General features: G+C 39.9%; 1 protein-coding gene across 1 annotated transcript in view; it reads left to right on the top strand.

The window, feature by feature from the left end:
- Nucleotides 1-13,843, top strand: part of LOC140243389 (uncharacterized) — a 122,679-nt gene that overhangs the window by 48,777 nt on the left and 60,059 nt on the right. Inside the window, exons 11-18 of the mRNA XM_072323070.1 lie at nucleotides 4,811-5,076; nucleotides 5,557-5,695; nucleotides 6,172-6,731; nucleotides 8,985-9,141; nucleotides 10,025-10,226; nucleotides 11,916-12,143; nucleotides 12,795-12,914; nucleotides 13,509-13,680. Of these exons, the coding sequence (XP_072179171.1) occupies nucleotides 4,811-5,076; nucleotides 5,557-5,695; nucleotides 6,172-6,731; nucleotides 8,985-9,141; nucleotides 10,025-10,226; nucleotides 11,916-12,143; nucleotides 12,795-12,914; nucleotides 13,509-13,680 (1,844 nt within the window). The remainder of the gene's footprint in view (nucleotides 1-4,810; nucleotides 5,077-5,556; nucleotides 5,696-6,171; nucleotides 6,732-8,984; nucleotides 9,142-10,024; nucleotides 10,227-11,915; nucleotides 12,144-12,794; nucleotides 12,915-13,508; nucleotides 13,681-13,843) is intronic.

Raw genomic sequence — 13,843 nt, 5'->3', positions numbered from 1 at the left:
GAACGAGTTATTCATAAGCAGTTGTCTGATTATTTAAAACACAGAGCTTTAATAGCATTAGAACAGTCTGGTTTTAGAAGACTACCTTCAACGTTAACGGCTCTCATCAAGGTCACGGATGATTGGCTTGATGCAATGGATAAACATTGTTATATTGGTGCAGTTTTCGTCGATTTACGAAAAGCCTTTGATACGGTGGTGCACGACATATTGTTAGATAAATTGGTAAAGTTAGGTGTTAGTAATACAAGCATTCAGTGGTTTAGAGAATATCTAAGTGATCGGCGAATTGTAACGCAATTAAACAACACATTATCAAATGAACAGTATATTTCTTACGGGGTCCCTCAAGGATCGATTTTGGGACCACTATTGTTTGTCATTTATATAAATGACATGGTAAATAAAGTTGATGCGTGTAACATTCACCTGTATGCCGACGATACAGTATTGTATTTTGCTGACACAAATCCTCAAAAAGTTTAAATGATGTTGCAAAAAGATTTGAATAATATTTTTGATTGGATGTGTACAAATAGACTCAGTTTAAATAGTGACAAAACAGTTTGTATGTTAATTGGTAATAGAAAACTGTTGAATAAGTATAATGAGTTAAATTTGAGTATGAATTCTAAAAGCTTTGAACAGGTGAAGTGTGTTAAGTATTGGGGTATTACAGTTGACGAAGAGTTAAATTGGAATATGCAAGTTGATAATGTTTGTAGGAGAGTGAGTAAAATGATAAGCTTTATGGGAAGACTTAGTCGTATTATTGATGAACGAAGTTTAAAGATGTTATATAAGTCTTTCATATTGCCCCAGTTAGATTATGCTGATATTGTTTGGGATTCTGGCAAAAAGAAACAAATGGATATGATTCAAAAACTTCAGAATAGAGCAGGGAGAATCATTTTGAAAATTGATCCTTTTTCTCATATTTCTAATTCTAGGTTGCATGAAATTCTTAAGTGGGATTCCCTTGCCTCGAGAAGAAGAAAGCATCTTCTTCAATTAGTTTATAAATCATTGAATGGATTGGCACCGCCTTATTTGAGTGAATTTTTTCAAGTTAAAGAGAATAGATATTTATTGCGATCTGATTATAACATAAAGATTTCAACACCAAGGACTAATTATTGTAAGAGAATGATTTCTTATAGAGGGAGCTCTCACTTTAATGTGATTCCTTTTAATGTAAAAAAGGCAACAACTTTTAATATATTTCAAAGGTATATTAAAGAGCATATTCATTTGTTAATGGGTCTTTCCGGCTAATAGATTTGATTTGTGTTTTATAATTATTAGATTATATAATATATATTACAGAGTAAAACGGTAATAGAGTTTAAAGTACACGTTTACAAAAGGTGACAGATTATAGACAGGTATAATGCTCTATGCAGGGCTTGAGCTTAATCAAAGTTGATTATGTTGGTTTTTTTTTTTTGTTAGGATGGAGGGGGGGAGGACGTTGTTGATTTGTTCGTGTGTAATTGTGTAATAAGTAGTTTTATGTAGTATATGATTTGTAAATGTAACTGGACCCTCCTGAAAAAAACAGTAAGCCATGATGGCAATATTTACTGAGTGAGGCTTATCCAGCCGCTTTCAACATTGTATCATTTTTTTATATTTGTATATGTTTGATTGATTGTGACGGGAATAAATAAACAAACAAACAAACAAAGTCATTGACCCCATATTTTGTCCAGATAATAACACAGGCTTTGATTGATCTTTTTTTTAAGAGGCCATTATACTGGATTGTGCAAGTTTGAAAATCTGTCTTTTTGTTTTATTTATTGAGGAATTACATACATTTTAAAGCCATTGACCCATATTTTGTCTGCATACAGTAACAACACAGATTTTTGCTTGGTCATTTCTGGCTTGCTCTAGTTTAAGATTCTACGCTACTGTTTTATTTATTGATGAGTTATAACATTATTGACCCATAATTTATCAGTACAATAAAACTTTTTCGCTTGCTGTATAATAGGTCATTTCTGGCTTATTGTAGTTTGAAATTTTATCTACCTGTTCCATTTTTTGATGAATTACAATTGTAAAGTCGTTCAGCCATAATTTCTCAACATAATATCTAACACAATTTTTAATAGGTCATTATTGACTCATGCTGGTTTGAAATTCTGCCTTTTTAAGAATTCATTGATGAATTTCATACATTGTGAAGTCATTGACCTGTATTTTGTGAACATAACAGGGCAAGTTTGGTTTGCTCATTGTTAAAACAGAATGTTAGTGGCTTTTCTTAATTCTAAATTCTGGCTAACTGCTTCATTTTACCGATCGAATCGCATTGTAAATTCATTGAACCATAATTTATCTACATAATAACGCAAATTGTAGTACGTCATTACTGTCTTTTAATATCCTTGTTTGAAATTCTGCCTTTTTTATGTTATTCATGAATTTACATACATTGTGAAGTCATTGTCCCGTATTTTGTGAACGTAATAGGGCAAGTTTTGTTGCCAATTTTTGTGAACAAGACGAACAAATGTATCATGTAAGCTGGCTATTATTATCTGACAGTCTATCACTTCCCAGTTATCATGTTAGATCATCATATTGGCTGAAGTCCTTGCTTGCATGGAGAACTTCTGTTCATTTGAGTTGAGAATAGAACTGATGTTCAATGTTTATCTGGTAGGTTTTAACAACTCAAATGTAAAGGACGCATTGTTTTACATCCTGCACTATAGAATGTGATAACTTTAACCCGTTGAGGACGAGTCCCGAATAGAAAAATCAGCCCGTCCTCAGTGGGTTAAGGAATTATGCAGTGCAAATGAATGTTGACTAGTGTTAATACATGATAACCTCGACATCACTTGTGTGGCCCAATGAATGTCTAGATATAAGTGACATATATTCTGTAATAGTTTTTCTACTATTGTTTTTTTTTTCAAATTACTTGTATAGACCCACAGGAACCTTCTTCCAAACCCAGATTCTTCCAGTGATATTATCTACCAATCACTGCTTAAGTACTGATTAACAAAATATATCGGAATTCCCCTTTCCGTATACTGAGTATAACTTGCATGTTTCCATCTTACTAATAATATTAGTAACAAAAAGACACTGCAGGGCAACATGCATGTAAATGCTAGGTTTAGGGGAAGGTACATTCCAGTGTCTTTTGCTAATCATACATTATCAATGAATGAGAGATGATGTCACTGGCAGAATCTTTGATTGGAAGGTGTTTTTTTTTGTGGGCATATCCAAGTACAATAATCTGAAGAGAAATAGCTGAAAAATTATTATAAAATCTTTGGCACACATTTAGATATTAATTTGGCCCCAAAATTGATGATCAGGGTATTACTAATCAGTACAAGTCAGCATGCATCGGCATCACATACTAGTAGTTCCTTGACCTCCATGGGAAGGTAGAAGAGAATGAGGGTGTCACATATAGCAAACATTCCTTCGATATTGTCAGCTGTCTTAAATTAGCCAGAAGGAATTGCCCCCTGCATGTTGAGAAAAGACAGCAAATAATTCATGTCTTTATGAAATGGAACATGTGACCATAAGATGATAGAATTAGCCCTGTTACATCGATGTTGGGAGAACTTAAAAAACAGCCAGTGCTATGGGGAAGCCCACCAAAGTCCTACGCCAGGAATGTTGGCATCGGGCCTAAAACTTCCCGCCAATCGCTGAACAGCGGGAGCACGTGAACTTGGCGTGGGATGGAGGGAGGGCGTGTCCGAGTTTGACGAGTGGAATGGTTGTCTTCGTGCGTCACAGAAATACAGTGACCAGAGATATAGCAGTGGAGAATCTTCTCGAAATCTAGGGACCCAAACCTGGAATATTGTCAGTATGCTGCCTTTGCATAAAGAGACGGGTCATGAGACTTTTCGAGCGTCAGGATTGGTGGAAGCATGCAGCGAATGACGTTGTACATTCAGTATCTGATACCCGCCAGCTGAAGGGAAAGTTTATGGAACTGAAGGAACAGTCTTGTTGCAGGAAAGGAAGTAGAAGTTTCTTATTGTTTGGGATATCAAGGGATTTTTTTCCCCCCATGCACTTTCTTTTTTTTTTTGGGCACAGAGAGAAGTTTTAATGAGGTGTCCTGATCTGAAATCTACTGAAATATTTTTTTTTTTTCGCAGGATGTGACATTTGTGAAATCCTTAGAAGCCTTACCAGAGCCAATGGGAGGATTGTTTGTCCTTATCTGGATGGCAAATGTACCGACCTCTACAATTCTTATAACACCCAAAGTTAACTGACCATTAAGCCAGTCTCAGCGACCAAAGCGAAATGAGATAGATATGGAGTTTGTATGTCACAAGACTTTTCTTCGTACTCATTCCTTAAGAGAAGTCTCCACAGTTGTATTGAATGCACAAAATGGATTACGTAAATATCAACTTCTTTTAGACTCTGTTGCTCGCTAAAGACAGATTGACTGTTGTTCTTTTTTTCTTGACTGCTGCCATAGTTTCAGCAATTCACACAGCTTACTCTGAAAGCAAATCAGTCTTTGAAATAGGCCATAGAGATTTTTTCAAAACATTACCCTAGATTTTGTATCATAATATTTGTGAGTGTCTGTGTGTGTGAGTGTGAGTGTGTGTCTGTGTGTGTGAGAGTAATGGTGTGCTTTCGAGGTGTGTTTGCAATTCATGTAGAAGTACTCATATAACAGAAATTCTACATCATTAGTGCAAACTTACTCGGCCCTGTCAAGTATGTACATGCAATTTTCACTGTTTTAATTATAATGATTTATATATTTGAGAAACTTCATATTTTCTCTTCACAGATGTTTTCTGGTGCATCGATTCAGTCTGTGGAAGTCACATGCGAAAACCAGCACGACAAGAGCAACCATACAATGTCCGTGACGGTGGACGACCCAGCCTCTTTGGTCTCCTGGCTCCACAGCTTTCCAGACGTTGGAGTTTACGTGCTCTCTGTTGCGGTCACTACGGTGGACGACGAGACATTCACGCACAGCTCGGCAGTCAGCGTCCAGGAGCAGATCGAAAGCGTCAGCATCACCGGTCCAGATCTCACCAAGTTCCTCTGGTAAATCATGAAATCTTGTCACTGTGGATAAAAGTACACGATCAACATACGACTTTACGTGTGTGCCTGTTTGTCCTCTTTTGCAACAACCCTTTGCTGCGCCCAGTTAGTAGGAGCATCTCATCTCGGCATGCTTTGTTTGTGATTACCACCTTAAGGCATCTCAAAACTAACCATTAATTGATAGAGATACAAAAAATTCTCCCTCATCACTATAGTATTACAATTGTATTCTTGTGGGTCTGTTAAATGCTGTCATAGCAGCATGCTTGTGTAGCATATCACTTCCAGGTTTTGGTGAAGGGATGGATATTGGAAAGGGGGAGGGAATGTGACCTGAGGCCCTGACATATCTTAGTTTTAAAGTTCACCAATAAATCAAATGGGCACATAAGTGGCTAACTTCAGCCAAAAGCATGTGGTGTTGCAGCTAAAATCCCTGTAAAATTGTCATTTTGTTGTCTTCTTTTCCATATCAAGGCCCTCAACCACCCAGACATGGGAGATGATGCCATCGCTAGGGACAGACATCCTCTACACATGGCACATCAAACCGGTCAATGGCTCATCTTCATCTGGCGGGGACTACTTTGTCGTGATGGGCGGGGCACACACTTTGGTAATAGAATTTTAAAGATGCTGTGAATTTCAGGGTCTTATCGAAGTGTAATAAAGCTAGACAAATCTTCTTTAGTATATCCCTTCAAAGAGAAGGTTTTTTGATAGTGAGCATCAACCCTTTCTGTAAGAGCCTCCTACGGATACTGTCAAAATTTTTCCTTAGCGGAGCTTAACAGATGGTAACTTTATTGAGCTTTTCGAGCATTCATGTCCATTTTATGCAAAATTATGATTCCAGAGGTACATCATGCCAATTTGAGTGTTTTATCAGTGTTTTATTAGCATTCATCAAGTGTATTCCACCAGAATGTATGCATACAGGATGCATTGAGTGCAACATAAATGAGAAAAAAAAAAAAATCCCCTTCTGTGGTACTGAACTGTCCAGTATTAAAATTTACATACACTGTAAGCTTCACGTTTGCACCAGTTGAATTCAATTCAGTTTACAAGTCAATTCCCCTTTGATTATAGGCCTACCTGCCATTCATCAGTCCCGGGCTGTTCAACCTGTCCCTCACGGCGGCCAATCAGATTTCTTCTACTGCTAGCTCTGTCCTCACCACTCTGCGGGAGCCAATCACGGAAGTCGTTGTATCCTGCGCCCCGGTGCTACACGGCCTGGAGTCCCAGATCCTCGTCACCGTTCAAGGTGGACCAGAGTTTGACTTCCACGTCAGCTTTTCGAACGGTTTGAATGCGACGCTGACATCTGACTCCTCTGAGGTGTCCATCGAGTATGCTGACTACTCAACGAGTCCGCCCACTTTCGTGTACACCATCAGCAAGAATTACACCTCTCTTGGTGACTACAAAGTTGTGGTGGTGGTTTCCAATGGCGTCTCTGAGCAAAGAGCTTCGACGGTGGCGAGGGTGGAAGAGAGAATAACTGGCCTCACCATCTCAACATCGGACTCGTGGCTTATCAACTTACTCTCCAACATAACGATGATGGCCTCAGTTGCCACGGGCAATGACGTCATCTTCACCTGGAACTTTAATGATGCTTTTGGACCCACCACTGTCACGTACAGGTAAGTTTGCATTTGCTCTGCACAACACAACCAGAAAACAGAAGAAAGTGTACTTTCACAGAAGTGTGATTTGGATGTGCAGTAGACAGTGTGCTATTACAGGCATGAGATTTCTCCGTGGATCCGCGGATTTCCGCGATTTTGAAATTCTGGGGAGAAAATACACAGTCGGGAAAATTTCCGTGATTTTCCTCTTTTTTTTTTCTTTTTTTTCAGCCACCATATCTCGCCGTGTGTGAATGGTGATTCGAGTGCATTTGTCATGTCAGCGGGCAGCGGATGTTGCATGTTTCATGCGTGAAATGGATGTGATACGTGCATGTCGATCAACTTGTAGCTACGGTACTAGTGTGGTGTGATCAAAGAGGTTCTACCATAGAACCTCTTTGGGTGTGATATGATGCACACGTGTGTGAGGCTGTAACTGCGTATTACGTGTATCATTACTATCAAGGAGCTTCGGCATGCATGCGCTGCCGCAGCATTCAGCGCGATGCGTTGACCGAAAGATCGGTCTGTATCTGTCCGTCGCGCGGGGAATGTTCCGCGGAGACTGCGTCTCGCTTCACGGATCTCCTCTGTATACGGAGGACAGCGTTATAATTATAACTTATGGCAAAATATAAAAGAGTCCTCCGGACAGACGGATCTTTCTGTCTACGCAATGCGCTGCTTTTGTATCCCGCTGATTACGTTGGCGTGACCTACGTCTTTGTCATCGTGATTTTGTGGACCGGTGAGAATATTTCTTTCTTCAACGAGAAAATGAAGACCTTCGATAAGGATGACCCTCGTGTAGCGGATATTTACATAGATGTCTCCAATACAGTGAGTTCAAGTGGCAGTGGTTGGAATATGAAGTTGATCTCCCAGAACCAGTTTCGTCTTCTAACCACGTTAGGCCAGCGATTCAATCGACTTCCTCGGCACCTGGAACTTGTGATACATCATCCGCCGCAAGGATTCGCTTTACATTCTGGACTTCATCCAACAATACTTTATTTGCTTGGTCTACATTAGCTGTTTATGGACTTAACCGGGTCTACAAATTGTTGTACCTCCTGTAAGGTATTATAGGCAGTCTAAGTTAGCTGTAGACAGAAAGATCCGTCTGTCTGGAGGACTCTTTTATATTTTGCCATTAACGCTGTCCTACGGAGGGGATCCGTGAAGCCAGACGCAGTCTCCGCGGAACATTCCCCGACGGACAGATACAGACTGATCTTTCGGTCAGATTTAGCTGTTGCATAGACGTAGAGACGGTCAACAATGCTGAGCTGCATGTATGATTTATTTTCAGCTGTCTTATATAATAATATACATGATTCTCTACTAGACTACATGGACCAAGATCAGCAATACTAGAACTTTGCCTGGTCTGCGCACTGTAAACTGTTAATGGACTAAGTAAGGTAAAGATAGCCAACAATGGCAATGCTAAGCTGTGATTTATTTATCTATTTATTTTTTGTACCCGTATGAACTGAATCCAGCAAGACGTCACCTGGGTGTACATTACTGTGATTTATTATGGCCTCACATTTGAGTAGGTCCTAGGTATAACAGTTAAGCATACTTTTCCTTCCTTTAGATTTTGCAAGTGTCATTCATGAGTTCAATTATCACAATGTTTCTCTGTAAAATGTACCTCATAACAATAGTAAATTTCAGTTGCAAAATGCATTAAAATGAGTTTTTTCATACCTTGAATTTCAAAAAGTCCTCACCGTGGCAGGGGGGACACCCCCCTCCCACACACTCCCCCCGCTCGGTCGCTACGCTCCCTCGCAAACTCTCTCCTCTTTTTTCAACTTTTCTCTGTCTCATGCCTGTATTAGTATGTCATACTGGCGATCCCCAGCAAGTATTGTTCATAGGTGTATTTAACCAGTACCCACATTCATACAGATTATATTCCTGTAGACTGCCAAGAAAACACCATGAAAGAACTTGCTGGCCGATTTCTAAATTACATAATGGTGGTGTTTTCAGTGCAGGCCTGTATGTCAAAGATGTCCATCACAGTCTCCCAGTTTCTTGGCTAGAAGAATCCTAAAAACAAAATATATAAGAGCCTCCCCGATTTGGGACTTATTTTGCCCATGTAGATGCATGTACCAACACACCAGCAACTTGTTGATTGTTCCTTCAAACCTTCTTGATGTTGCTTTACCAGTGTTGGCATCCCTGGGCTTGCGAAAGCTCCTGGGTTCATAATAAATTTGGTTTTCATTCATTGCACTCTTCTTCTAGTAATGGCAGCTACAGTGCAGCTGTCCACACCTTTGCCTTCCCCGGTGAATACATCATTGGCGTCAGTGCCCACAATGCTTTGCAGTCGGATCCGGTCATTTACAATTACCCTTCAACGTTCATCGTCCAGCAGGTGCCAGAAGCGTTGGAACTGAGCGTGAGTTATATATCTGTATTCATACCGAACTTTGCCTGTTCTCATTGCGAATTAGATATTATTGAGTACACTGAAGTCTGCAGAGAAAGAATTAGTTTTGGAAATCGACCAAGAAGTCCTGGGCAAATCTATTTAGATAGTGAAAACTTTCCATCTGCACCTTTACTCCTCTCATATTTCTTTGCCCCCTTCCAGATATTCATATGTGTTGACTTTTAGCAGTGATGTATTCTCTTGCTCTGGTCAAAACATCAAACAAGAATCTTGAAAATTATTGTGTTACATAATCCCATGTAAGGGACAGATTTGCCTTGTCGTAAAGAAAGAATGTTTATCTATCCAAAATGTAGAGCAAGAAGAGGTTGTCAACTTGCTTTGTGTCTGAGATTTACAGCTAAATCACAAAATACGTCATTAATGATTGTGAACCAGAAATAGCGTCCATCAAAAAACATTGAGCAAAAATTGGGATTTATTGTTGTGTTATATTCTTGCTGAATTCCTCCTTTGTCAATTTGTTTGCCTTGACAGAATGATGGGCATCTGTTAAAATTGTCTATGTTTGTCATGTTGGAATATCAGTGCAGAGATGGCAACTGTTACTCTTTTGTAGTATTTTGTACTATTGCCAAAATACTACAAGTTTCATACAAAATACTGTTTTTCCAAAATTACATTACTACACATCTATTTCAGGAAAGGTAGAAACAGGAAAGGTAAACCCCCCCCCCCCAAAAAAAAAAAAATGCATTTTCAGCCTTCAGAATACTGTAATGCTATCGACAGGATTGGCATCCCTGTCAGTGAATAAATGAGTCAGTTGACATCTTCCAAACAAAGAATTTTGTTGCCCTTCTCTCCCCCCCCCCCCTCCAACCACCAGGTCATTGGTGGGGCCACCGCTGCTTCCCTCTTGAGCAATGGGGCAAGCTGGGCCACCAGCACCGTGGAGTTCCGGGCCTTCTGCTGGGGCTCCCACATCGATTTCTTCTTCGACTACGGAGATGGAACCATCGAGGTAGTGGAGGGAGTAAAAGACGAGTATGGTAGCTTCTCCGCCGATGGTCAGCATGTCTACACATCGGGTAAGCACCAATGGAACACTTGGTTGGCTCACATGCCATGTTTAGTCCATTCAGGACTTTCTCCTTTTTTTCTCTTTTTTTTTCTTTTTTTGAGACCTCCTGGCATATTTTGCTAGAAAATAAAGATCAGATTTATTTTCCCCATCAAGTCTAGGTAAATGTGATGAAGTTTGGACAACCAGGAACATGAATCTATGGATATGCACTCTCCATGGTATTCTGTAGATGTGGTGCTTCAAAAAACACAAACAGCAATGTGAATTACAGTGTAGATCCCTGTAGCAGCATGAGACAATACTCATAAACATCCCTGTCCCCCATTTTACAAACTCTTGATTTAAGATTGATGTAAAGAGTTCATTACAATTTTAAACAATACATATCTCTAAGACCCAACTGTCTGAATAAAATTGAGAGAAAAAACAAACAGCCACCTGTCTTTCATTTTGAAAATGCACAGTGGATTAGAAACACACTGTTCTTGTTTCACCATGTGTTTGCATGATGCACAGACGTCAAACACAAAGTTGTATTAAGAAGTCACTATATTAACTGGGGGGGGGGGGGCCAAATTGACCTCCCTCGACATTTTACTCCACGATTCCGCAACACGCAAAGATTTTGCCGCGTTGTTTCATGACTTTTTTCATGGAAGTCTTTCGCATATTTTGAGACCAAATTTGCGACATCCTGGTACACCATTCTGAAGTTACGTAATGTTTTGCATATGCATGTCAACCCGAAAAAGGCTCAAAATCCAATGCAAAGTGTGTGTGTGTTTTTTTTTTTTAATTGATACAAATTAGATTATTTCAACTTTTAATCATAGAAATTAATCAATTCTAATGTAGATAAGCTCGAAAAAGTCCCTGCAACAAATTTTGACCCAAAAACAATAGAAAACAAAAGGTCAAAAAACAAAATAAATAAGAAAATAAAATAATAAACAAAAAAATTATTTTGATTATTCTATTTTTCACAAGAGAATTGCTTGATGTGTCTTGAGGAATTCTGACACAAAACTTAAGCAATCCTTCGGCCTTTTTAATGGAGTTACAGGTGAAACTGTGATTTCATGCAAAATTTGCATAATTTTTTTACTAAAAATAGAAAGTCAATATTTTTCCAATGTTTGATCATGTAATCTTGTAGATGACATCCGGCTCTATGTTCAGGCAAAGTTTAGGCCGATATCTGGATATCTGAAGGGGGGGGGGGGGGGGGGGGGGGGGGGGGGGGTCGACCTCTCAGTAAAAACGGGTTAAAGTGCCAAATGTAAGTCAGTTGATATGTAACAATGAGTTGATGCAAACATCTATCACTTTCACTACCTACTGTGTGGGCAAGAATTTATCTTTTAAGCTGGGTGCATTCATCAGTTTAACCCACTGGAACATGCTTTGGGAGAGACATTGTCAGTCCTGAAAGCGTTGTGACCTTCCACCCTTCAATTATCTCAATACCTACGGGAACTGGATGAATAATTTGTAGGCGACAGACAATATAGCGCGTCATTAATTGTGCTGAGATGTCCTAACAATTCCTTGCACAGAGCAATATTCGATCAAGTTTATGTGAGTCTTGACAATCAAGTATTTTTTGAGGAGTGTGTCCCAGGCCCAGTGCTGATTTCTTATGGTTTCTGTCAGTGTGAGGACCTGTGAATGTGATGCATATCTGTCTTTGCAGAGGGTGCATACACGGTGACGGTCACCGCCGGCAACCAGCTGACCAACATCAGCCAGACACTGAGGGAGCCCTTCTATGTGGAGATCCCGCCCACCAACCTGCACTTCTCCCACGACAGCTACAGCTTCCCGTTCGGCAACAGATCGGTCCTGACCGTGGACGTGGCAGCCGGTAGCAATCTCTACTACAACTGGTCCATGGGTGATCAGACCAACTACATATTTGAAGGTGGGTTTTTAGTCGCCTGAAGACAGCAGTTGCCAATATTGGGTGTGGATTGAAGAATGCCAGTGCTCCACAAGAGTAGTACATACATAGTCTCACAATGATCAGATGTTTTAGGAGATGCTCTTGTGATTTTTTATTTTTTTATTTTTTAAACCTGTTGAGGTTGAGCTAATTTTGCTGTAACACTAATATCTAATAGACACCTGCCCGAGTATACTCGGGACTAGTCTTCTGCGGGCTGAGATTTAGATAACTTTGCTGGATTCTATGCAAGTTCTTATGATGTGAGTGCTATTTGTTGTGAAAACTATCACAGGGAGTCAGTCAGGGAGTTATATGTTGCATACTCTGTACAGCCACTACCACTCATTCTATGAGGTCCCCAGCAAGTTCTTTTTCATTGTGTATGGTCATTAATTACCCATGCATTATGTATGCCAAGTGAAAAATGGTAAAATATATCATGTTGTGAGCAAACCTTCCATGACTGACTCTGTTTTGTCTCGCATCATTTATTTATTTTCTTTCATCATTGTCATCATCTTCCAGTTTTGATCCAGGTTTGTCCCCGATAATGGGGGTGGCCAAATTTACCTCATGACAGTGATATTTTCTTTCCTTTTCTTTTGTGTATGTGCACAAAAACCACAGGTCCCACAGTATCACATGTTTACCGGACAGCGGGAGTGTACCAAGTGATCGTCGTGGCCTTCAACAAGGTCCAGAGCCTCCAGACGTCGTGTGACATCCGCATTCTCAACTATGTCTCATGTGAGTAGACTGTGTGCCGGTCACTGATGCAGTAAAGGGCCAGGAGCTACTGAGTTCATTGCATAGTGATATCAACACTACCAATATGTTGATGCTTTCCTATTGCAAGCAAGTCTCTGAGATGGTAGACCTTCTTTCTCTGTTTGTTCAGAATGCCACAAGCTGCAGAATGCATCCTATTCGTATACTTACCTATTAATATTATCAACACAGTTATGACAAAATTGCGTTGCAACAAAGTTAAGATTCAGGTCCCAACATTTTTGTCATTACACCATGTATATCATTAAGTACTTCGTTTTTATCCAGCCAGAATAAAATTTCACTGTAATGAAAGATGATTTGTAGTCCTGAGGACTTTATTTTAACGGCAGTCTCCGGTGCTGATTTTATTTGATGATATTTTGTGCATTGCATTCATGTACAAGTGAGTAAAAGCAACAAATACAAAAACAGAAGTATGGTATATTTAGCAAAACAATTACTATCAAAGATGCTGAAGAAGGAGAAGCAGGAGCAGTAGATGATTTTTTTTCCATCACTGATGAAAGATCTCTCCCTCTTTCTCTGCCTTCCTTTCTTCCACTTTCTCAGTTGTGGAGCTCAAGGTGACAAGCCAGCTGGTGCCCACCCAGACCAGAATCACCTTCACGGCGGACACGCCCGCAAACAGTGCCAACAGCTTCGTCTGGGACCTGGGCAACAATCAGGCGCCGAAAACCACCTCTGTCAGCTCTTTGAGCCACATCTATCGCACGCCCGGCACGTGAGTTTGAGTGTGGATTATGCATGTCGAATTTAGACAGGCGAATGCGTGCACGCACGATGGTGCACTTTGATTTACGTCTTGATTGAGGACTGTGCAGTAGGTTAGGAATCAAGCCAACACATTTGATTAAATGCAGATGGAACTAAAGTCATAGCTCTTT

The sequence above is a fragment of the Diadema setosum genome, chromosome 20 (assembly GCF_964275005.1).
Source record: "Diadema setosum chromosome 20, eeDiaSeto1, whole genome shotgun sequence".
NCBI lineage: Eukaryota > Metazoa > Echinodermata > Echinoidea > Diadematoida > Diadematidae > Diadema > Diadema setosum.
The sequence above is the reverse complement of the archived record's forward strand: the minus strand, read 5'-3'. Positions and strand labels throughout refer to the sequence as shown.